The 25,808-nt window shown below is 48.7% G+C and overlaps 2 protein-coding genes across 7 annotated transcripts in view; one reads left to right on the top strand and one right to left on the bottom strand.

Annotated features, from left to right (window-relative positions):
- The window catches only part of LOC146010042 (uncharacterized), a 224,068-nt gene that overhangs the window by 8,855 nt on the left and 189,405 nt on the right, over positions 1–25,808 (top strand). Inside the window, exon 7 of one of the 4 annotated variants that reach the window (XM_083150878.1) lies at positions 23,325–25,384. The exons of 2 other annotated variants lie outside the window; for them this stretch is intronic. In XM_083150878.1, the coding sequence (XP_083007004.1) occupies positions 23,325–24,793 (1,469 nt within the window). In that variant the 3' untranslated portion in view covers positions 24,794–25,384. Of the gene's footprint in view, positions 1–23,321; positions 25,385–25,808 lie in introns of those variants that run through there. One more of the 4 variants, XM_083150877.1, reaches the window with a different exon arrangement.
- LOC146010053 (uncharacterized) overlaps positions 1–25,808 on the bottom strand; it is a 173,072-nt gene that overhangs the window by 48,995 nt on the left and 98,269 nt on the right. The window lies entirely within an intron of this gene.

The raw sequence follows: 25,808 nt of genomic DNA, 5'->3' as shown, positions 1-25,808 counted from the left end.
CACTTTTCACATATTTTCCTTGTTCTGCCAATACAGCTTTCTCTTATCCTACACCCTCCTCTCTCATACCAAACTTATGAGGACAATGCAGCTGCCTAGTGGGGGAGTCAGGAGCCATCAGCCCCTATTATACTCCTGCTCTCCCCTCACATCATGTCACTGTGTGTTACCAGCCCAGAGATCTGACGAGTATACTCCCCACACTCTCTGGTGTATCTCATACATCAGGAGCCATCAGCCCCTATTATACTCCTGCTCTCCCCCTCACATCATGTCACTGTGTGTTACCAGCCCAGAGATCTGACCAGTCTCCTCCCCACACTCTCTGGTGTATCTCATACATCAGGAGCCATCAGCCCCTATTATACTCCTGCTCCCCCTCACATCATGTCACTGTGTGTTACCAGCCCAGAGATCTGACCAGTCTCCTCCCCACATACTCTGGTGTATCTCATACATCAGGAGCCATCAGCCCCTATTATACTCCTGCTCTCCCCCTCACATCATGTCACTGTGTGTTACCAGCCCAGAGATCTGACCAGTCTCCTCCCCACACTCTCTGGTGTATCTCATACATCAGGAGACATCAGCCGCTATTATACTCCTGCTCTCCCCCTCACATCATGTCACTGTGTGTTACCAGCCCAGAGATCTGACCAGTCTCCTCCCCGCACTCTCTGGTGTATCTCATACATCAGGATCCATCAGCCCCTATTATACTCCTGCTCTCCCCTCACATCATGTCACTGTGTGTTACCAGCCCAGAGATCTGACCAGTCTCCTCCCCACACTCTCTGGTGTATCTCATACATCAGGAGCCATCAGCCCCTATTATACTCCTGCTCTCCCCCTCACATCATGTCACTGTGTGTTACCAGAGATCTGACCAGTCTCCTCCCCACACTCTCTGGTGTATCTCATACATCAGGAGCCATCAGCCCCTATTATACTCCTGCTCTCCCCTCACATCATGTTACTGTGTGTTACCAGCCCAGAGATCTGACCAGTCTCCTCCCCACACTCTCTGGTGTATCTCATACATCAAAAGCCATTTCCCCTTATTTTATTCTTCGGGACACGTTAAGGGCCACAGGGCTAATGCTGGGTAGTGGAGTGGGAGAGAGAGCATTCCAGCACCCGAGAGATTAAACTTCTCCTTCCTCACTGGCAGACCAGGCTCCTCCCCTCCTCTATCCCGCCTCCAGGCCAGCTTATCTCGGTTATTTTGGTGCTGGCAGGAGCCAACATTCACCATAGAGAGTGGGCAATATGCAGCCTTACTTCTTCATTTTTATTTTTCATCTTATTGTTACACTGACTGGAGTCAGTGACAGAGCAGCTTTGCAGGGGGTCTATGAGACACCAGCGCTGCTGCTCCATTACCTGGGCCCGGTGGCTGCAGCACCACCAGGCATCTGCGAGTGACCGCAACAGTCCCCTGGCAATCGGGAGACTACAGCCGCAGCCGGGCACCACACTGAAAAGGCAACGGTGTCCGGACTGGTCATAGACAGACTCATCATAGACCGTCATATGGTCGACAGGGTTTAAAAGTCGAAACACAATAGGTCGACAGGATGTAAAGGTCAAAAGGTCGACATGCATTTTTTAAAAAAAATTTTTTACAAAATTTTCAGCCGACATGTGCTGACAGGCGGTATTTCATGCCCTACCATCCACTAGGGCATGGAGGGAGAATAAAATAGTGCGCAGCGAGCCGTACACATAGACAGTGTCCATGTCAACCTATGTCGACAGACACCCTTAAAACATTAAACACTCACCTCAACCTTTTTTTCATGTCGACCATTTAACCATGTCGACCTTTTACATGTCGATCATATGACTGTCTATAATTTATACCATAACCAAAGGCGACGCGCTCCCTGCCACGTGCTTGCGAGGGTTATAGAAGCTGCTGCAGCCGGACGCAGGGGACCGCTGGGCTGCGCTAGCAAGCAGACGGCTGGTATGCCACCCACTCCTGCTAGACCACCAGGGATAAAGGTGTATGGGCAGCAGTGCCGGTAGCAGTGCAGCCTGGTGTGCACCAGATCCCCGCCATTTTACCGGCGCTGCATGAGGTCATTTCCCTGGGGGCCATTTGCTAGCAGGGACAGTAGGCGGCACATCCCACAGTGATTCCTGTTACCGATCCTTTCTGCCTGCAGCACGTGTGGAGGGACACGGAGAGCTGATCAGCCACCCGATGATCCACTGCCAGAGAGCCTGGGCCAGTCCTCCCTTACCTCTCCTCCGAGGACACAGGTTACAGAGTTTATGCTCCAGTCAGCCATAGCTGCTTAAGGAGCTGAGTGCCATTTTTCATTGCATTGTATTCCTTGTATGCTTCTCCTTTCTTTCTTTCTTTCTTTCTTTCTTTCTTTCTTTCTTTCTTTCTTTCTTTCTTTCTTTCTTTCTTTCTTTTTCCCCCCAGTATCTAGCTCCTCCTCTTCCTCTCCCTATATAGCTGAGCACCTCCCTAGTATTCTTAGTCTTTTTCCTGTCTCCTCTGTCTGTAACAGGTAGTTAGTTAGCTGTTCTGGTTATGCTGCTGGAGCCTGGGCAGCTTAGGGATGGTGGCACTTTGCCCTTTATGGATCCGGGCTGGTGGTATGGATCCCCTCCTCCCCTAGGGTGTTACTGGGGCTAGCGGTGCCTTACCCTTAGTTTGTCCGGGCTGGTGTATGGAGCAGGACTCACACTTGTATGCACGGCCAGCGGTAGACTCCGTGTCCGGTCTGTACATGTCACGGCTCCAGCGGTGTTCCCCGGAGCTGCAGGGACGAGGGGGGAGGCGGCAGTAGCATGTCCGGTGTGGTTACTGCGGGCGGCGGTTTCTTATAGCCGCTTCCGCAGTCGAGTGGCACCGGAAGATATGACGTGAACTTTCGGCGGGCACACTCTCTGCACGCGGCCTGCGTTACAGAAGAAAGCATGCAAAAAAAAAGAACGCTAAAAGTTGTCCAGCTTGTGATACGTCGTTTGTTGGAGAAGAGGTCCTCTGTCAGGATTGCCTTAGGAAAGGAGAAGCCGGCCCTACTGTGTCGTCTCAGATTTCTGATTTAATGAGCTGGATGAAAAAGAACTTTGTAACCAAAGTTGAGTTCATGAGTAATAAAAGGTCCAGGTCACAGACCAGTTTGGATAGAGAAGAGGAATGTGGATCAGTTGAAGTTTTATTCTGATCAGGAACGCTCTGGTGTTTCTGGTGCCGAATCAGGTGAAGTTCTGGATGATGAACGTTTGTTTAATCCGGAGCTAGTGGAGATGGTTTTAAAAAACCTTTACAAGACTCTGAATTACAAACAGCCGGTAAAAACAGAGTTTGATGCCTTATTTGAGGATTGATCAAAGAAAGGTAGATGTGTTCCTGTACACGTGGATTGGATGCAATTGAATAAAGACTGTGTGCTCAGATTGTTGGTATATACCTAATCAGCCCCCTTATTCCATTTATTTATAGACCATTCTCCATTTTTCCTGTTCATAAAGTCGTTAAGGACATATTAACGAAAGTTGGCCCGGTGCTTAGAGTCTGGATTCCCCGGCTCCCGGTATGCGGCACCTGCTAGGGGGAGCCGGAACTCGCCCACGCTGCAGCCACCGGGTCAGCTCTGGCAAAGCACCGCCATTAACCCCTGGCGTGCTGGGGGCAGGGAGTGGTGACAGCGCCGTGCTGCCTCCGGGCATCGGGGGAGGGAGAGGCAGGAGGCCACCAGCAGGGTGCGCCCGCAGCCCAGAGACTGCGGCGGGAGGCATAAAGGTTTAACCCCCAGCACGCTGGGGCTAGGGGGAAGCGGCTGCGCTGCAGGTGCCCCAGCCGCTGGGGGGGGAGACTCTGCATGCTTCTGGCAGGATAGGAGCCTGGAGTAGCCAGCTCCCAGCACAAGGGAAGGAGCCCTGCAGCCAGAATGGCTTTCCTGGGCTGCAGGGTTAAGGGAGCCCAGTGCTGAGTGCTGGGCACAATATAAAAAAAACATGTATTAACCCCTTCCTGACACAGCCAGTTTTTGCCTTCCTGACAGAGCCCTTTTTTTCAAATCTGACATGTATCACTTAAGTGGGGATAACTTTTTTTTGCTTTTACTTATCCCAGTGATTTTGAGATTGTTTTCTCGTGACACATTGTACTTCAAATTAGTGGTAAATTTGGGTCGATACAGTCTGTGTTTTTTTGTGAAAAAGACCAAAATGTCGTAAAAAAATGGAAAATTTAGCAATTTGTAAAATGTTAAATTTTCTGCTTGTGAGACAAATAATCATACCACTCAAAATAGTTAATAACTAACATAGACCATATGTCTACTTTATGTTTCCATCATTATTTCAACTTCCTTTTAATTTTTTTGGACACTAGGAGGCTTACAATATGAATAGCAAATTCTCAAATTTTCAAGAAAATTTCAAACACTGATTTTTTTAGGGACCAGTTCAGTTCTGATGTGACTTTGAGGGACTTGTATGTGAGACACCCCCATAAATGATGCCATTTCAAAAACTGCACCCCTCACAGTATTCAAAACAGCATTTTGGAAGTTTGTTAACCCTTTAGGTGTTTCACAGGAATTAAAAGAAAGTGTAGGTGAAATTTCAAAATTTCATTTTTTTTGCAGATTTGCAATTTTAATACATTTTTCTAAGGAACACAGTAGATTTTACTAGAGAAATGTGACTAAAAATTGATACCCCCAATTCTTTTGTTTTCATAAATATCCTATATGTGGCCCTAGTGTGCACGTTGACCAAACCACAGGCTTCATAATAGAAGGAGCACCTACTTGATTTTGGAGCCTCCTTTTTATGAGATTATTTTTTAGGCACCATGTAGGATTCTAGGCACCATAAGATGCTAAAAGTTAGGAACCCCCCCACAAGTGACCCCATTTTGCAAACTACACCCCTCAGGGAATTCATCTAGGGGTATAGTGTACATTTCAAACCCCCAGGGGTTTCACCAATTTTGATACAACTGGGCAGTGAAAATGAAAAATTACATTTTTTTACACAAAAATGCAGTTCTGGCTCAAAATTTTTCATTTTCAGAAGGTATGAAGGAGAAAAAGCACCCCAAAAATCTGTGCCCCAATTTCTCCCGAGTATGGCAATGCCTCATATGTGACCAAAAAATACCAGTTGGGTGCATGGCAGGACTCAGAAGGGAAGGAGTGATTTTTGGATTTTGCAGCTCAGATTCTGGTGGAATGAATGGTGGGTGCTATGTGGCATTAGCAAGACCCCCGAAGCACGGTGAAATGATGAACCTAATAATCCATAGATGTGTGGTATATTTTAAAACACTCCTTTATACATAGGCCGGGTTTGTCGGGGCAAGTTTCACAGTGGAAAATAGTTTCCTTTCTTATTCCCTTTTTATAGCAAACTTTGCACCTTTTTTGTGTCCTGCCCTTTCTTGCAGTGGAGGGGATTTCGTTCGGAAAATGCTGCCCTGGTACAATACGGGGGCCAGTACTAGAAGTACTGGGGCCCTCTGCCTGCTGGTTCCCAAATATTAGGCCCTTTATGACTTCCTCTTGAAAGTGCATAAATGTCCCCCTCTGGCTGGTACAACGGAATAGCACGTAAGCGTTATACAGTGCCATCTGGATGATATACACGGCCAGCTTCTTGTACCAGATTTTTGTTTTCCGCAGGGCACTGTACGGCTTCAGTACCTGATCTGAAAGATCCACTCCGCCCATGTACCTATTGTAATCTAGGATACAATTAGGTTTTGAGGTGTGGGTACTGGTACCTCGTACAGGGATGGAGGTGGTACTGTCTCCATGAATTGTTGTCAGTATAAGGACATCCCTCTTGTCCTTATATTTGACCAACAACATATTTTCGGTGCATATTCCCCTGCTTTCACCCCTTCTCAGTACTTGGGCAATGTGCGTTTTTGGGAGGCCTCTTTGGTTCTTACGCACAGTACCGCAAGCTGCTGTACCTCTTGAACCAAGGGCCTTAAACAGGGGGATGCTAGTGTAAAAGTTATCCACATAGAGGTGATAACCTTTATCCAGGAAGGGGTGCACTAAATCCCAGACAATTTTTCCACTAACACCTACGAGGGAGGGGGGGCATTCTGGCGGTTCAATTCTTGAATCCTTCCCTTCATATACCCTAACCTGTGGGTGTACCCTGAGGTGCTTTCACACAGCTTATACATTTTTATGCCATACCTTGCCCTCTTACTGGGAAGGTACTGGCGGAATTTAACCCTTCCTTTAAAATGTATAAGGGACTCGTCGATACAAATACATTTTTCAGGGATGTACATCTCTGCAAATTTGGCACTGAAATGATCAATGACCGGCCTGACTTTGAATAGCCGGTCAAAGGTGGGATCATCTCTGGGTGGGCACAGTGTATTATCGGTGTAATGTAAAAATTTAAGGATTATCTCAAAACGAGTCCGGGTCATGGCCATACGGTAAAGTGGGGTGCTGTACAGAACATCTGTACTCCAATATTGCCTAATTTCTGGCTTTTTTACTATGCCCATATGAAACACCAGACCCCAAAACATCATCATCTCTACTGCATCTACAGGGGTCCACCTAGCAAATGATGACTTGGGGTTTTGAGCAATAAACTGCTGGGCATATAAATTAGTTTGGTCCACCATTAAATTTATAAAATCATCAGAGAAAAATAATTTGAAAAAGTCAATTTCTCTGAGACCTGTGGAATCAAATTGGATTCCTGGGATGGCCAAAAACTCAGGAACCTGGGGCTCAAAATTGTCTGGTGGTGGGGTCCATACGGGATCAATCATTTGGGGGGGGGGGTCTCAGCTGCTCTACGGGGGCGTCTTTGAGGGGGTCCCTCATCAGCAGAGGAGGAAGAGGAGCTTAAGGCGAATCCTTCAAATTCCCCGCTTGCATCACTGGCTGCGTCAGAGTCAGAGGCAAGCATGGCATATGCCTCCTCCGCTGAATACATTCTTCTGAATGACTGGGATGACATTTGGGATGCCATTTTTATTTTTGTGTTTCTGTAAGTGTAATGTTTCAACACGTGTATAGTGTAGGGGGGTTACAAACTTTATTTCAACACGGGGGGTATGTAGTGTGTAGTGTGTATGTAGTGCAGAAAAAAAAAATACTTTATACAGGAATTTAATCCAATAAAAAAAAAAAATTAAAGGGGTTAAAAAAAAAAAAAAAAAAAGGTCCTGCGCCAAAAATTGAGCACAGATGTTGGTCAGTAACGTCCGTCACTGAACAGCGCTCAAAGGCAACAGGACACCCACAAAAACAACGTGGGTGTAAAAACAAAAACAAAAAACAATTTAAAAAAAACTGCAGAAAAAAAATATCAACCTGTGCCAAAAATGCTGTTCAGTGATTGTACGTCACTGATCAGCGGCCACAGGACACCCACAAAAGCAATGTGGGTGTAAAAACAAAACCCCACTGCACTCCAAAAAAAAAACCTGCAGATCTGTGATGCAGTGATGCAACACTGATTAGCAGTGAGGGGCAGCAGACACACAACCTGACAGGGTATATATATAAAAAAAAAACCCTGGACCCCCAAAAAGTTGCTGATTAATTTAAACTGACCAGCACAAAAGGGGGGGCAGCAGTCAGTTGCACACGCAGCACAACCTTTGGTGCAACTGACAGGTATATATAAAAAAAAAAAACCCTGGACCCCCAAAAAGTTGCTGATCAGTTAATTAATCAGAACAATCAGCACAAAAGGGGGGGCAGCAGGGGGGGGCAGCAGTCAACCTTTGCTGCAACTGATATATATATAAAAAAAAACCTCTGCACCCCCAAAAAGTTGCTGATCACCTCAGATATAGTGATCAGCACAAAAGGGGGTGCAGCAGACACAAAATATAGCACTCTCTATCACTCTCTATCACTCTTTATCACTCTCTGTCACTATCTGTCCCTATCTCTCACGATCTGTGACTCTGTGACACTGCAGCAGCAGCACACACAGAAGTCACAAGATCCAGGAAGTATCCAGCTGCTGGCAGCACGCTACCAGCGGTGATCAGGTAAGTTTCAGGCAAGGATCAGGTATGTATCACGACAGATTGGCACGGTGACCGCTCTGCACGCAATTCCAGACCGGAATGGCGTCTGCAGTGCAGTCACCGGTAGTTTAAATCACGCGCCTTGGCTGTGATTGGTCCGTGGGTCCCACGGACCAATCACAGCCTTGGGGGCAGGTGGGGTGAGGTGTCGTCGTCACCGATGACCCCCTCATGCCCCCTGACGCCCGGCGGTGATTGACACCTGTGTTACCGAGCGTCTGATTCGCCGGTAACACAGGAAAACGCTGTGAATGGCTGTTCACACTGAACAGCGAATCACAGCGATCGCCGACGGGGGGGTGGCATCGCAGCCCCCCCTGGGCATGCAGGGACATGTCTGCTGTCAGGGACAGCAGACATCGTCCCTCTGTCCCCGCGGGGACAGTTTAAAGTCATGACGTATATATACGTCATGTGTCGGGAAGTACATCCCGGCCATGACGTATATATACGTCAAATGTCGGGAAGGGGTTAAACACACTGCACATTATCACGAATATATGAACCATTGGCATGAAATGTATTGTATATAAAAATGCACTTACTGTACTTGTGTCCCAAGGGAATCCAGGGTTCTGTCTGGGCTGCTGGGTTCCCCTCCAAACTGTATCCCAAAAACAGAATGATTTCCCAGACAGCCTCCAGGCTTGGAGCTGCAGGGAAAGGTAGCAGGGAACCTCAGCATTCCAACAAGCTGAGTGGTTCCTTGGAGCTCCATGGGGCTCTCCGTCAGCGAGCAGGAGACCCGGGCAGGGGATCAGGGCTGCCCATCTCTGGAGCTCACGTCTGGGCCAGAGGTGTTCAGCTGGTCCCCTGGCAGACTCCTGGGGACCTGGATGGTACCTGGTCCCCCAGGTGGGCTGTGGCTTAGAGGACTAACCACTCCCCTCTGTCCATAGGGGTCAATACTGACCGTGCATGTGCCCAGTGCATGCACGTCTCATGCACTTAAGATGATTGGTTAAAGACCACAGGGTGTGCTTACCCCCTGTAGTGATGTGTGTGGATTTTGGATAAAAAGGCACCAGTTTTGCCTGTAAAGTTGTACATCTACCTGATCTGAATGCTGTAAGATTATCTGTATGCTGTACCTCCTATGGATCTAGGAGAGGGCTCTTTTAAGAGCTTCTATTTTGAGCAAATAAACCATCTATTGCCCAAGACGGGATGCAGTTAAAATCCCGGCGGTCGGGATCCCGGCGTTCAGAATCCCGACGCCGGAATCCCGACCGCCGAAATCCCGACACATTCTCCCTCCTGGGGTGTCCACGACACCCCTGGAGGGAGAATAAATTAGTGTAGCGAGGCACCGGGCCCGCTGCGTGGCGAGCGCAGCGAGCCCGCAAGGGGGGGCGATCCACGTCCCCCCCTTGTCGGGATTTTGGCTGTCGGGATTCCGGCATCGGGATTCTGAACGCCGGGATTCAATACTGAATCCGCCCAAGACGACTACTTTCTTCTTGCGACCAACAGAATTACGGCAATAATTCCATTCTCCGGCTGTTCTGGGTATAGCATCCAGCGTCTACAAGTTCCGCTCTGCCAGCTTCCGAAGCAGATGTCTGGTCCGTGACCAGTGGGGAACCAATCGACGCCAGTCGGGGGTGTAGCAGCAGCGTGTCGACGCACACACTCCACCAGGTAGTACTCAGGTGCCAGCGTTTTGTCAGAGGAGGTAATGGTGATTCCAGGTGTCATCCAAGTAGGAGCCTGGTGGTGGCAGCGATATCCCCTCCCACTGCGTAGTGGGCAGAGTCAGTAACAGGCGTTTGCTGATGGTAACAGGGAATCCCCTATTGGCCAGGTCCCATGAGCCAGAACATCAACGGTTTCTGCAGTTTGCACTACAGGACCTACAATTTCAAGCTCTGCCCTTTGGCTTGTCAACTGCTCTTTGTGTATATGAAGGTCATGGCAGTGATGGGCAGCAGACTTCGCAACCAGGGTACCCGGATACTGCCATATCTATATGATCTGTTGATCCTGGCACAATCGCCAGAATTTTCCAAGTCCACCTGAGCACTGCGGTGACTGTTCTTGAATGTCACGGCTGGATCATAAATTGACCCAAGTCCTCCATGATTCCCACACAGTCTATGATCCATCTAGGAGCCCAGTTGGATAAGGTACATCAAAAGATCTATCTATCAGAAGAGCGTGGCAAGACACTGCAGCCCCAAGCCAGATGTCTCCTCTCCCTCAGTCGGGTGTCCATTCAGGCCTGCGATGGTATCGACCTCCGACATGGCGTAATATGCCCAATTCCACTCACATCCTCTACAACTAGAAATCATCACCAGGTGGTCAGGATTCTCCACCAACATTCAGTCACAGATCATCACCTAATCACCGGCTGTATGTCTCTCCCTCTCCTGGTCACTCCTAGACCAGAACCTTACAGCGGGGAGACCATTTTGTATTCACCAGTGGCTTTTTCTCTGACATGCAGCAGGGACCACTGGAATCACTTCGGGGTATTAGAGCTGGGAATGCTGGGAGCTAGGCACTTCTTAATAGAGGGGAGGAGACAGTATCCCCTAATTACTAAGACCCACAATCCCCCAGTGAGAAAATTGTGCCAGGGAGTTAGGTCACAGTGTTTCTGCTCCTGCACGTTTTCAAGCTTTTTTGCTATTAGCAAGGTTTTCTTATTTTTTTCTAAATCTGTGAAACCCTTCCCCACCTAGCAAAGGTGTGGGTCCGGGTATTCAGCGCCCCTGGATTTCCAGGCCGTCGGTCAGGACCTCGCTAAAGGTGCCTGCCCGTACGTTCCCGTGTTCCTGCCGCCCCTCCATTAAAGGGGACGCCAGTCACGAAGTTTGGTGCCTCCTGTGGGGCGTACTGCGCTGAGCGCACTTCCCACATGCCGTCCTCTGCTCTCCGGCACAGCCGCGCTGTGCGCTTACTGCAGTGTTTGTGAGGCGCCGCCATCTTGCAAGCAGCGCGTCCTCGTGCTGCGAGTCCCGCTCGGCGGCATTGCCGGAGGCGGGTAGCGCAGAGGAGCGCTAGCAGCGGGTGGCTCCGGGCACTGACAGGACTGCACAGGCTGGCCAGGTACTGTGGGAGAGAGGACAGGCTTTGTAATGTGAGGCGGGCATGGCGCGGCCATTGTACTGATACACTTAGTAAGGCTGACTCTTTCCTGTCCACAGGTGACTGCAGCTTGGGAAGCTCTGTTATATTTTTTGCTGACATATATTGTGCTTTGCATTTATATATAGTCATTGTGTACGCAGGGCTTATTCTCCTCCAGGTCCCACAGACTCCAGAGGTTTTGGCTTGTGGGAGGTGTATCTGTACTTTGTGTGTGTGTGGTTTGTGTGTGTAGGTTGTTCTGCTCCGTTATCACACGCATTAGTCGGGCCGGGTCGAGCAGAGATCATGACGGGCAGGTCCAAAGCCTCACAGAAGGTTTTTGCCTGTACGGTTTGTACAGCAAAGTTTGCCCAGTACACAGCGGAGAGGAACGCCACTGTTTGTCAGTCATGTTCCGGTGCCGAATCTGCTCCTCTTGCAGGCTCTCAGGCTCCCCAGTGGGCCTCGGCCTTGGCGGGTACTATGTCCAAGCTGACATCTGAATTGGCGGTTGCTCGCAGAGCAGAGCCCGCTTGGGCGACGGCTTTGGCAAGGTCTGTGGAGGGGTTAGCTAGCTCCTTAAACAGACCACAGAGACCCTCCACTTCGAGTAATAAGCGTCCTTATCAGGCTCTTAGTTTAGAGGTTGAGGTGGATGAGGAGCAGGATCCATTTCATGAAATGGAGGATGGTGAATGGGAGGAGGTTCAGGATGTCATTCCTGAGGGGGAGCCTACTCCAATAGGAATAGAGGCTCTTATTATGGCGGTAAAGGAGGTCCTTCGTTTACCGGAGGATCCACTGCCGGAGCCGCAGGAGTTTGATCTGTTTGGCGGGGTTCAAAAGGCGTCAGTGTTCTTCCCTTGTCCAAATCAGGATCAGCTTTTGGCGGCGTGGAAGAATCCGGACAAAAGGTTCCAGATTCCCAGGCGTTTTCCGTCTCTGTATCCTTTTGAGCCGGCCGCCCTAAGCAGATGGGAGACTCCTCCTCCAGTGGACACCTCCGTTTCCCGGCTGTCCAAGAAGACTACGCTGCCAGTCCCGGGTGCTTCGGCCTTAAAGGATCCTTCAGATAGGAAGATGGAGGCTACTCTCAAGGCCATTTATGTGGTGGCAGGTACTCAGCTCAGACCGGCCATTGTGTCGGCCTGGGTGAATAAGGCTAACATCAAGTGGGCAGATTTAATCATCGAAGGCTTGGAGACCGGCATGCCTCTTGATGAACTGCGCCGCCTAGCCGAACACATTAAGGAGTCGGCTATGATCCTAGGGGAGGCAGCAAAGGATGTGTCCTTGATCTCATCAAGGATCTCAGCTAGCGCCATTTCTGCGCGACGAGCCCTCTGGCTATGCTCTTGGCAGGCGGACGCGGAATCTAAGAGGGCTGTGGAGGGTCTTCCTTTTTCTGGGGACATCCTCTTCGGTCCAGAATTAGATAACTGGATTTCGCAGGCTATGGGAGGGAAGTCGGCCTTCCTTCCGTCGGCAGCTCCCCCTCCACCCAGGCGACAGTTTGCAGGACCGTCGTTTCAGTCCTTTCGGACTCAGCGCCCCTTTCGGGGCCGAGGAAGAGGTTTCCAGTCGTCCAGAGGTACCCGGGCCAGAGCTCGTCCTCAGGCCGCCCCAAGAGTTCAGGACCCTAAGCCCCAGCAGAAGCCGGTGGCATGACGGTTTACCAGCTTCCGTCAGCAGCTTTCCGGTAGGTGCCCGTCTGTTGGCATTCAGAACCCAATGGTTCAGAACCCAATGGTTCTCCCTATCGGAGGACCCGTGGGTTCGCAGGGTCATCACAGAGGGGTACCGAATTCAATTCGATTCCACACCTCCGGTACGGTATTTCACAACGGCACTACCGATAACCCGAGACAAGAGAGCGAGCCTGCTCGAGGCTATTCGGATCTTGTTGGATGCTCAGGTCATCATGCCGGTTCCAGCAGCTCAGAGAAATTCGGGGTACTACTCAAACCTCTTTGTGGTCCCCAAGCCGGATGGGTCGGTCCGGCCCATTCTCAACCTGAAGCCTTTGAATCTGCTTGTCTCCTATCAACCATTCAAGATGGAATCAATTCACTCAGTAATTGCTTCCTTGGAGCCAGGGGAGTACATGATATCCTTGGATATCAAGGATGCTTACCTGCACATGCCGATATGGATTCCTCACCAGGCTTTTCTCCGCTTTGCCATCGGTTGGGATCATTTTCAATTCAGGGCTCTGCCCTTCGGGTTATCGTCAGCTCCCAGAGTATTTACCAAGACTGTCGGTGGTCATTGCGTCACTCAGATGTCAGGGGGTGACCATAATCCCCTATTTGGACGACCTCCTGATCAAGGCTCCAACGGAGGAGTTACTGGAGAGTCATGCGAGGTTGACTACCCAGACACTCACCAGCCTGGGTTGGATAATGATCTTCAAGAAGTCCTCTCTAGTTCCATTCAGAAGGATCTTATTCCTAGGTCTTTGGCTAGACACGGAGTCTCAGAGAATATTCCTGCCGGAGGACAAGATCCAGGCGATCTTTCTCCTAGTTCAGAGGGTGTTACTTCCACAGAAGATCAGCCTTCACCTGTGTACGCAGCTATTAGGGAAGATGGTGGCAGCCTTCCCGGCTCTGACGTGGGGACGTTTCCACTCAAGGCAGTTTCAGTGGGATCTTCTCAGGAAGGGTGCGGGCTCGCATCTGAATCTTCACAGAAGGATCCGCTTGTCGGCCGAGGCAAGACACTTCTTACTGTGGTGGCGTCACAGGAAGAATTTGCTAGAAGGCCGTCGATTTGCAATTCAGTACTGGATTGTGTTGACGACGGACGCAAGCCTCCGCGGCTGGGGAGCCGTGGTGCTTCACCTCCGCCTCCAGGGCAGGTGGTGCCTTCACGAACGACACTTATCCATCAACGTGTTGGAGATCAGGGCGATCTACAATGCTCTGCTGGAGGCTCAGGAATACCTTCAAGGACGGCAAGTGAAGATAAGATCAGACAACGCCACGGCAGTCGCCTACGTAAACAGACAGGGCGGCACGAGAAGCGGCATGGCCATGAAGGAAGTAAGAAAGATCCTTCAGTGGGCGGAACGGTCAGGGGTAATTCTGGTGGCGGTATTCCTCCCAGGTCGTGAAAATCTGGAGGCCGATTTCCTCAGCAGGGAGGACCTGCATCCAGGCGAGTGGTCTCTCAACCCCGAGGTTTTTCAGGAGCTCACCGTCAGGTGGGGAGTTCCCGAGGTGGACCTGATGGCCTCTCAGAAGAACCATCAGTTAGCAGCGTACGTGGCACGCACAAGGGATCCTCAGGCCATAGCGGTAGACGCTCTGTCAACTCCGTGGGAGTTCAACTTCGTGTACCTGTTCCCTCCGCTGCCGCTACTGGACCAGGTGCTCAAGAGGGAGCCAGTACAAGCAATTCTAATAGCGCCCTGGTGGCCTCGCAGGACGTGGTTTTCAGATATACAGATGTTACTGGCAGACGAGCCAGTTCGGTTGCCCCTCAGACCAGATCTTCTTCTGCAGGGACCCTTCCTCCATCAGGGTCTGCCACAGCTGCATTTGACGGCGTGGCTGTTGAGACCGCGGTCCTGCGGGAGAAGGGAATTCAAAGAACAGTAATTCCTACAATGTTAAGGGCCCGGAAGCCCTCTTCAGCGGCGCATTATCACAGAATATGGCGCTCGTACGCTGTCTGGTGCGAATCCAAGGGCTGGCCATTCCGAGTCTTCAGATTGTCCCGCCTTCTATTGTTTCTACAGAGAGGGTTGGACGGGGGTCTGAGACTGGGATCCCTTAAGGTTCAGGTCTCGGCCTTGTCCGTCCTTTTTCAGAAGATTGGCACTCATGCCAGAGGTGCAGACATTCTTCCAGGGGGTTCTTCGGGTCCAGCCTCCCTTTGTACCCCCCACAGCTCCGTGGGATTTGGATTTGGTGCTGGCTTTCTTGAGGTCAGAAACCTTTGAACCATTGGACAGGGTGGAACTGAAGTTCTTGTGCTGGAAGACAGTGCTTTTGCTAGCCCTGGCCTCAGCTCGCCGAGTGTCGGAGCTTAGTGCTCTGTCATGTAGACCTCCGTATCTAATTTTCCACGAGGACAGAGCAGAGTTGCGCACCCATTCCGGGTTTCTTCCGAAGGTGGTATCCTCATACCACATTAACCAGCCTATCGTGGTTTCGGCGTTTCGAGGAAGTTCTCCGGAACAGTCCTTATTGGACGTTGTCCGGGCGCTGCGGATTTACGTAGATAGAACTAGGTCTATACGCAAATCGGATTCCTTATTTGTCCTATATGATGCTTTCCGCAGGGGTTGGCCTGCGTCAAAGCAGACGATTGCACGATGGATCAAGTGGACGATCCGTAGTGCGTACCTACACGCGGGACAGGTCCCTCCTGTCTCTTTGACGGCGCACTCCACCAGGTCGGTGAGTACGTCTTGGGCCGCTGAGAGAGGGGCTTCGGTCTCTCAGCTTTGCAGGGCGGCCACTTGGTCGTCACGGAACACGTTCGTGAAATTTTATCAATTTGATACATTTGCCTCTTCGGCCTCGACCTTTGGTCGGCTGGTATTGCAGGATCCTCAGCGCTCTCCCGCCCGGGGCATGGTCTTTGGAACCTCCCCGAAGTGATTCCAGTGGTCCCTGCTGCATGTCAGAGAAAAGAGGATTTTGGTACTTACCGGTAAATCCATTTCTCTGAGATCAGCAGGGACCACTGGACGCCCGCCCGGCTGCTGGATCCTGCCTGTTGTGGTTATGTTGCGGCCCGGTCCGGTGCCTGCGTGTTGTATGTATGTTTAAATTTATGTTGTTTTTCCTGTAACCCTTTCCTCTAGTGGGCCAATTTCCTCACTGGGGGATTGTGGGTCTTAGAGGGGAGGAGCCAGTATCCCCTAATTAATATTAAGAAGTGCCTAGCTCCCAGCATTCCCAGCTCTAATACCCCGAAGTGATTCCAGTGGTCCCTGCTGATCTCAGAGAAATGGATTTACCGGTAAGTACCAAAATCCTCTTTTCTTGCCACAGATGCCAGCTTCCATGTGTGGGGAGCGGTGACTTGCCAGTGATCACTTTTGGGAGTATGGAATGCAGGGGAAGCCCAACTATCAATCAATGTCCTCGAACTTAGGGCAGTCTTATGGGCCCTTTGATTGTCGGAGGTTGCCCTGTGCAGGTCCAGTCCGGCAATGCGACAATGGTGGCTTATATCAACCACCAGGGAGGCACTTGCAGTCAGGCTACCATGGCAGAGACCTCCCGCATCTTTCAATAGGCGGAGAAGATTGCTGCTCACTCAGCAATCTTTATCCAGGAAGTCCTCAATTGAGAAGCGGACTTCCTAAGCCACCAGACTCTGGATGCTGGCGAATGAGCCCTCAATCCAGAGATGTTCCAGATGCTGGTATACCGTTGGGGCAGACCTGAGGTGGACTTGACACAACCACAAGGTCACCCTATATGGGGGCCTGGGGGTCTGCATGGTGGACACCCTATACAAGACAAAATGGTATAGGATAAAACCCCTATTTGGCGCTCTGCTGCCTCTAGTTCGTACTATCCCTTGGTTATCACCCAACAACCAGAAACACTAACAGGAAAATACAAAGGTGGGATTTCCAAACTGTCTGAGGCGCAACTGATCCAGATGGTATTCGGACCGTCAGTGGTTTCAGTCTATTTCTCCACGTATACAAGTCCTCTCCGTGTGTGTTTTTGGAAAGTAAACCAGAGAAAAACCACTGATTAGATGAAATTCAGAAACAAAAAAAAATTCACCAATGGGGCAAAGTAGAAAAATTTAGGGTGAGCGTACCCCTACTCACAATGTGAGTGGCACTGTATGTGCACGTAGCGTGTACTTTTCCCGCTAGGCTCTTCTTTCTCTATTTTCTCCCTTTGCTCCAAGTGGTGTGTAAATCATGAAAGAAGAAATAGGACAATAATGTGTAAATCCGTTTACTCTTGAGTGTTTGTGAAGAATTGGTGAAACAAGCAATTTGTGGGCGCACCTCACTCACCCGATCTCAGGGGGAGGTACACGTATAAAGGTATCTTTTACAGTGAAGCCAAGCTTAAAACACAATACAATGGTGAAAAAAATGGGCGTACCCCACTCACGGTAAAGGTAGATTGGGTATATGCCCGTAGCAGGTTCTTTGTGTCTCCTTTTTTAATGTGATGATCAGGAATTTTTCTCCGCAGTGTAGATATAAAAGATAAATAAACATAAACAATGTGTAGTCTCGTCCTGACCCGTGTGTGTGTATAAATATATATATATATATATATATATATATATATATATATATATATATATATATATATATATATATATAGTGTTCTACAAGAGAACTATGGAGGTGGTGTGCACAAATCGTACCAAGACTCACTCTTAAAGAATTTTCATAATGTGTATAAAGGTTTCTTTGTGTGAGGTTTAGTTATAGAAGATTCCTTCACCAAGACCAAAGTGAAAAAGGGTTTTCTTTACCCAGAGGCAGCAATGATTGTGAATAGTGATGGCGTACCGGACTTACGGGTTGGTAAGTCTTTACACTCCCGTAGCGTTTTCTTTTTGGGCCTGTATTCTTATTCACACTGAGAAGGCCTCATCCAGTTTTATAACCAGTACGTAGAGGGTAAGACAAAGAAAAAGAAGTGTCTCAATGCCATACTTGTTCCAGTAACCATGAAAAAACCGTATCCTTTTAAAACGATTTATTCTTTAGCAAAAAGTTTTTAAAAGTCCTCCATCCCCATGATGGTCAGACACCACATAACAGGGAAAAATGCCAGTACACAGTGACCCACAATGGTCCTATAGAAAAACAATTTTTTAAAAACATGCAAGACACATCAAAAAAATAAAAACGGAATAAAATACATACATCCAATGAAGGGTAGTGGAAAAAAGGTGATGGCTGCTCACTCCCCACACTAGCCGTCGACGCGTTTCGGTGTAAGGAAACCTTTATCAAGACATCCCACATTTGTGCGCCCACAAATTGCTTGTTTCACCAATTCTTCACAAACACTCAAGAGTAAACGGATTTACACATTATTGTCCTATTTCTTCTTTTATGATTTACACACCACTTGGAGCAAAGGGAGAAAATAGAGAAAGAAGAGCCTAGCAGGAAAAGTACACGCTACGTGCACATACAGTGCCACTCACATTGTGAGTTGGGGTACGCTCACCCTAAATTTTTCTACTTTGCCCCATTGGTGAATTTTTTTTTTCGTTTCTGAATTTCATCTAATCAGTGGTTTTTCTCTGGTTTACTTTCCAAAAACACACACGGAGAGAACTTGTATACATGGTGGACACCCTGTCAGCCCCATGGCCATTTGCTCTAATGTACACCTTCCCCATGATTTTGCACCTCAGAGTGATCCGCAAGTTGAAGGCAGAAGGAGACACATTGATCCTAGTGGCTTCCCATTGGCCCAGTCTTACTTTTCATGGTGTCGTACTCGCCATTTCAATCCCAGGACTTACCACTTGACCATGATTCTGTCCTTCTTACAAAAGGGTCTAGCGGCTGGATTTTGCTCAACTTCCTTACAGGTTTCGGCTTTGTCCATCCTGTAGCGCAGGAAGTTGGCATTGTTGCAGGATGTCTGTACATTCATGCAGGGTGTCCTCCATATCCAGCCCCCCTTTTTTCCCACGGTTGCCCCGTGGGATCTTTCCTTGGTACTCACGGCGTTTGAGCCCTTAAGTTGGTGGACCTTTGCTGGCTCATTGGAAGACCATTTTCATGTTGGCGATTGCTTCGGCCAGGAGGTTGTCTGGCCTGTCGGCCCTGTCCTGTAGGTCACCATTTCCGGTTCTTCCATCCTGACAGGGCGGTTCTTCACACCGTTCCTTCTCACCTCCCCAAGGTGGTGTCCAAGTTTCATGTCAACCAGAAGATCGTGGTCCCTGCCTTTTGGGGCTGGATGCTTCCTCGGATGTGGTTCGTGCATTATACATCTATGTGTGCCGCACTAAGACTCTCCGGATTTGTAGTCTATGGGTTTCAAAAGAGGTTGGCCTGCTACTAAGCAGGCGATTGCCCGCTGGCTTCACTCTGTCATCAAGCAGGCATACTTGGGCTCCTCCCTCCTGGTTCTTGAGGGGCTCCGGGCTCATTCCACACAGTCTGTGGGTGCATCTTGGGCTGTTGGGGTGGTGCAACAGCAGAGCAACTTTGCAAGGCAGCGACTTGGTCGTCCGCCAATACCTTCTTGCGCTTTCATGCGTTTGATATGTTTGCCTCCCCGGACTCTGCTTTTGGCCAGAGTGTTCTTGCCGCTATACAAGCATCCCCACCCTTAGGTGGCTGCTTCAGTATGTCCCAGCATTAGCCCTGTGGCCCCTGATGTGTCCCAAAGAATAAAATAAGGTTTATGTCTTACCTGGTAAATCTTTCTTCGAGGATGTCAGGGGCCACAGGAATCTCTCCCTGCCGTGTCCGCTTTAGTTATGTTACAGTTAATAGTTCCTCTGAGTGCTGGAATGCTCTTTCCCACTCCACTACCCAGCATTAGCTTTCTTGCCCCTGACATCCTCAAAGAAATAGATTTACCAGGTAAGACATAAATCTCATTATAATCCTGCTCTCCCCTTCTATCATGTCATGTGTTACCAGAGATCTGACCGGTCTCCTCCCCGCAATGTAAACCCACAATTGTCCCAATCGCAACAGGTGTTATGTTACCTGTGTGGTGACCTGGAGTAGTGGTAACCAGTGACTAGGACACGCTACTAGTGTAGCCCACATATACTGTGCTGCCAGGTGTATAGTGTGTGTGTGTGTGTGTGTGTGTGTGTAAGAGAAGTGATTGGCTGCACAGTATCACTGGCTTATGTGGGTTCCTTTCCTATAGTACTAGCTAGTCGCCGCTTGTTTAAGATGGATACCATATTACTGTTGTATGGTTTAAATGTGCGCGGCAGCACCGGTCCCCCTCCGGCAGCCGCGGCCATCTTTTATGCGCGCACTCCTGGGTTCACCAGGGGAAGGGGAGGCTGCGAGAGCTGGGTTCTGGACAGTGCAGCTGACTGATGCACCGCAGCTCTGTTCTGTCCTACGGGAGCTGTGGCATGTCAGGGAGCTGGGGGACAGGCAGTCACTGCGGTTGGGAGTCCGGCCCCTAGCAGATGCAGGGTGCGCTGCAAATCTGTGTCGGCTCCGGTGGTTGCAGAGAGGTGGACTTAACCCCTGGTGTGCTGGAGGCAGGAGACTGTGGTAGTGCCGTTCTGGCTCTGGGGGGGAGGAAGGAAGCCACCAGCAGGGATTGAGTGCACCGCAAGCCCCAGCCTGGAGGCTGCGGAAAGGCAGCAATAATGTTACACCGGTGCGCTGGGGGCTAGGGGGAGGCAAATCCAGCTCCCCAGCGCAGCCATTTCAGTGGTAAGGAGCCCCTGCAGCCATGCTTTCTGGGTTGCAGGGCTCGGGGAGCCCAGTGCTGGGGCACCATAGTTATATAACAACACATACATACATATTGTAAATTGTGTGTGTGCAGCACTGAGCTGGGACTACAGGTCCCATGCTGCAGGGGGATGGAGCCTGGTATCTTGTGTTGTGAGGCTTAACCACTTGGGTGGTATGCCCGGAAATTTTCAGGGCTCTGCTGCAGCCGGCGGTCCTGGAAAATTTCCGGCCATACCACTAATATAGAATAGGTACGCACCAGTGGTGTCCAGGTGTGCACCACTGACGCAGCACCTCTAGAGCCCAGTCCCCCCCCCCATTACCTTTGCTCCGGCGTATGCTGGAGTTCTCCTGACCCGGCCACCTGCTGTCAGCTGCCACTCATTTTACAGCAGCAGTGACGTCCGCGGCAGGCGCGGTTATGTTTGGCACAGCTCGGGAGGACTCAGGCACCCGTGTCCTTCCGAGCTGCTTCGAACATCCCCCGGCCTGGTGCCGACATCACTGCTGAATGTGACAGGTGGCTAAGGCAGTGGTGGCAGGGAAGCTCCGGCGTACAAACGCTGGAGCACATACGGGGGGGGGGGGGGGGGGGGGGGGTCTTCCAATGTCCTGTGGTGGGTTTTGCTGGGGCAGGACAAACAGGCTTAATACCATGTATAAAGTGTCATTTAAATGTGGAATGCACTTACTGTACTTGGTTGTTGTGTCCCAGGGGAATCCATGGTTCTGGTGGGCTGCTGGGTTCCCCCCCAGTCTTTACCCCAAAAACAGACTGCTGGCAGCTGCAGGGATGGGTAGCAGGGAGCATCAGCTTTCTAACAAGCTGAGTGATTCCATGGGGCTCTTCGTCGGCGGGCATGAGACCCTGGCAGGGGATTAGGGCTGCCCATCTCTAGAGCTCACGTCTGGACTAGAGGTGTTCAGCCGGTCCCCTGGCAGGCTCCTGGAAGTATGTTTTGGAGGGAACCCTTCCCCCTAGCCAGACAGACTGGCACCTAGGTGGTACCTAGCACCCCAGGTGGGCTGTGACTCAGAGGAGTAACCACTCCCCTTTGGCCATAAGGGACAATGTAGAGTGTTCATGTGCCCAACTCATGCACAGCTCTGGCACTTAAGATAATTGTTTGGGGACCACAGGGTGGGCTTGCCCCTTGTGGTAATGTGTATTGGAGTAACATAAAAGGAGGGCTGCTGCCCTGTGTAAGTTGTAAATCTGCCTGTATTTGAATGCTGTAACATCTGTATGCTGACTCTCCTAGAGATAGGGGAAGAGATCTTTTCAGATCTTTGAGCAAATAAACATCCTTTGCCTCAAGACGACTATTTTCATCTAGTGACCAACAGGAATACGCCAAACGTAATCCCATTCTCCGGCTGTACTGGGTAAAGCATCCAGTGTCTCCTGGAAGGAATGGGAGCCAGTGTAGGGCCTGTAGGAGGGGGGGGGGGGGCGGCACAGAAGCAGTCAGGTTGGAGACGATGAGTCGTGGACTGAGATGGAAGTTGGGGAGGACACACAGGAGCAGGTTACAGTAATCCAGTCTAGAGATGACCAGTGAGTGGATGAGGGTCTTAGTTGCCTCCATGGTGAGAGAGGATCTGATCCTGGAAGCTGCCAATACTGGCACAGGGACTGAATGTGGGGATTGTAAGAAAGGGTGGAGGTCAGGTGGCCAATCCCGGGATCTGGCCCCAAGAACACCAGGATTTCAATTCTGGAATTGGAGTTACCAATCGCGGGATTTCAGGATTAGACTGTGCATGTGCAGTTTAATGCCGAGCAGTGTCAGAGGTCATGCTGTGCAGGTCAGATACACTGCCAAAGGATGCACAGCAGCTCTGCCCGCCCACAGCCAAACTGCATGCCCCGGCTTGGATCCCAGATGCACCTCTAACTGTCAGACGCTGGGCTCCCAGCTACCCGGCCACGCCTCCAGTAGCACAGTATTTATTTATTTTTTAATTAGGGAAGGATCCTGGGAATCTGGGGATTGGGCATTTTCAATCCTGAATTCCTGGATTGAATGACTGCCCTGGGATTGGCATCCCTAGATGGTAATAAAACAGCGGCCTTGCAGCATCGATGGTGAGGTGTCAGTAGATACAGTAGTAAAATCATGGTAGGCGAGGGGACCCCAGAGGGTGGGGAGACAATCAGCTGAGTCTTAGGGTTTATTTACTAAAGGTCAATTTAAAATTCGATATGAATCGATGTTGGGCTTCCAGGGCTAGAACACACATTTACTGACGGTTGGATTTTTACATTCATTTTAAAATGTGTCCTAGCCCAGGAAGTCCAGCATCGATTAAGAGCGAATTTAAAGCAATCAATATTGACCTTTGGTAAATATATCCCTCAGGCTGGGTACAAACTTATAGATATTTATGCAGAACAATCTATCTGTAGATATATCTGTGAATGGATCGGGCAGTGTGTTCTCCATAAACCCTGCCCAATCCATAGTAACTGATATCACAACTGGGCGGGTTCAATTACATGCGCGGGCCAATTCAGCTGCACATCACCGCTGCCTACTGCAGCGGGTGTACGGGCAGTCAGGAGATCACCCTTACACACAGCACCATCTAGCTTTAGGTATGTTGACCATCAGCTGTGTTGCAGACCTGACACGTTATATCCAACTGACATCATTTGCAGACCTATCACTGGCTGACAGACCAGCGATATATCGGCCAGTGTGTACGCATCATTATGTTCAGTTCAAGTACTAAAACATCCATGAACATTTGCTTCTCAATGTAAACAATTCTGTCTGTTTCCAGTAGATGGGCTCATAAGCAGGAATACCTCGGAGGGAGATCTCATTGTGTCTCCAGGTTATATACTAGAAGATAAGAACGTCAGACAAGATTCTCCAGAAGAAAACCCCATTATCCCAAATACACACCCAACATTTCCCTCTAATCATGAGGAACCTTCTCCTGATCATTCAGACATTACTACACACAGTACAGACCATAAAGATGATACAATATCATCCAGTTCTGAGTTTGGTAACAGTTCTATACATCAGTCAGTTTCTGTTTTACATCAGAGACATCACACAGCTGAGAAACCATTTTCATGTTCTAAATGTGGGAAATGTTTTACAGATAAATCAACTCTTGTTCAACATAAGAGAATTCACACAGGAGAAAAACTATTTTCATGTTCTGAATGTGGGAAATGTTTTAGAGATAAATCAACTCTTGTTACACATGAGAGACTTCACACAGGAGAGAAACCATTTTCATGTTCTGAATGTGAGAAATGTTTTAGACAAAAAGACCATCTTGTTATACATGAGAGACTTCACACAGGAGAGAAACCATTTTCATGTTCTGAATGTGGGAAATGTTTTAGAGATAAATCAACTCTTGTTCAACATGAGAGAATTCACACAGGGGAGAAACCATTTTCATGCTCTGAATGTGAGAAATGTTTTATAAGTAAATTATCTCTTGTTAGACATGAGATAATTCATACCGGAGTGAAACCATTTTCATGTTCAGAATGTGAGAAATGTTTTAGACAAAAAGACCATCTTGTTAAACATGAGAGACTTCACACAGGTGCGAAACCGTTTTCATGTTCTGAATGTGAGAAATGTTTTAGACAAAAAGACCATCTTGTTGCACATCAGAGACTTCACACAGGGGTGAAACCATTTCCATGCTCTAAATGTGAGAAATGTTTTATATGTAAATCAACTCTTGTTAGGCATGAGAGACTTCACACAGGGGAGAAACAATTTTCATGCTCTGAATGTGAGAAATGTTTTAAAAATAAACCGGCTCTTGTTGCACATCAGAGAAGTCACACAGGCGAGAAACCATTTCCATGCTCTGAATGTGAGAAATGTTTTATAACTAAATTATCTCTTGTTAGACATGCGATAATTCACACCGGAGTGAAACCATTTTCATGTTCAGAATGTGAGAAATGTTTTAGACAAAAAGACCATCTTGTTAAACATGAGAGAAGTCACACAGGTGAGAAACCATTTCCGTGTTCTGAATGTGGGAAATGTTTTAGATGTAAATCAACTCTTGTTAGACATGAGAGACTTCACACAGGAGAGAAACCATTTCCATGCTCTGAGTGTGGGAAATGTTTTAGACAGAAAGAGACACTAGTTGCACATGAGAGACTTCACACAGGTGAGAAACCATTTCCATGCTCTGAATGTGGGAAATGGTTTACAGATAAATCAAATGTTCGTAAACACCAGAAAACTCACACACAAAAAATATAATTTCAATATATTGAAACGGAAGCATCGATACTAAATTCCTCCATCATCCGTCGGGTGTGGATTATTAGATAGACCGTTAATAGGTCCAGCAAAAGAAAAAAGAAATATGGAACAGCGCTGTGCTGAATATTATGAATATATTTATTAAAATAACAATATTGTGGCCAACAATAGACAAACAAGACTTACAACATATATTAAACTGTTAGTCCATTCCCCTCTCTTGGAACTGGTTAGTAATTAATTGCATGCATGCTGGGATAATCATTACTTTATAGCCATACTACTACTGAGGAAGCCGCTGAGAGGTGTTTTGAGGCGAAGGAACGCGTTGAGAGGACAGAGGGGACGCTCCTGGCTAACACTAGACACTACCAACGATTGATCTCGGATATGAGCATATGATAGGACTGCACCAACGGTCAGAGGACATTGCGGTATCTATAAGCCATAAATACCCCATCGCTGCTCCAAAGCTGGAAACTCTATAAGTATACTACTAATCTTGTATGTGCGCATCAAGTGGGAACTGCGTTATTTGGAACTAATCCTATTAACTGGCTATAAAGTAATGATTATCCCAGCATGCATGCAATCAATTACTAACCAGTTCCAAAAGAGGGGAATGGACTAACAGTTTAATATATGTTGTAAGTCTTGTTTGTCTATTGTTGGCCACAATATTGTTATATTTTAATAAATATATTCATAATATTCAGCACATCGCTGTTCCATATTTCTTTTTTCTTTTGCTTGGTCTACATTAAGGGGTTTAGGTAATCCCCCTTTTCTTTCTTGGTACAGCTGCGGTGCAGAATATATCAAATCGGCGCTCAATATCAATTTGCTTTTTCCTCGTTAATAGGTCCCCTTTCCACGCCCCTACCGCTCCCCCTTGTACGCCCTTTTGATATGAACTAGATATGCATTTATATAATTTCATATAGAAAAGATAGTTTTGAATCGAATGTCGCGCATCAAAACAGACGATAAATATTCTGTAGTGGTTAAAAAA

Source organism: Crinia signifera, chromosome 6, assembly GCF_055691185.1.
Source record: "Crinia signifera chromosome 6, ASM5569118v1, whole genome shotgun sequence".
NCBI lineage: Eukaryota > Metazoa > Chordata > Amphibia > Anura > Myobatrachidae > Crinia > Crinia signifera.
Note: the sequence above shows the minus strand (reverse complement) of the source record. Positions and strands in the feature narration are given on the sequence as shown.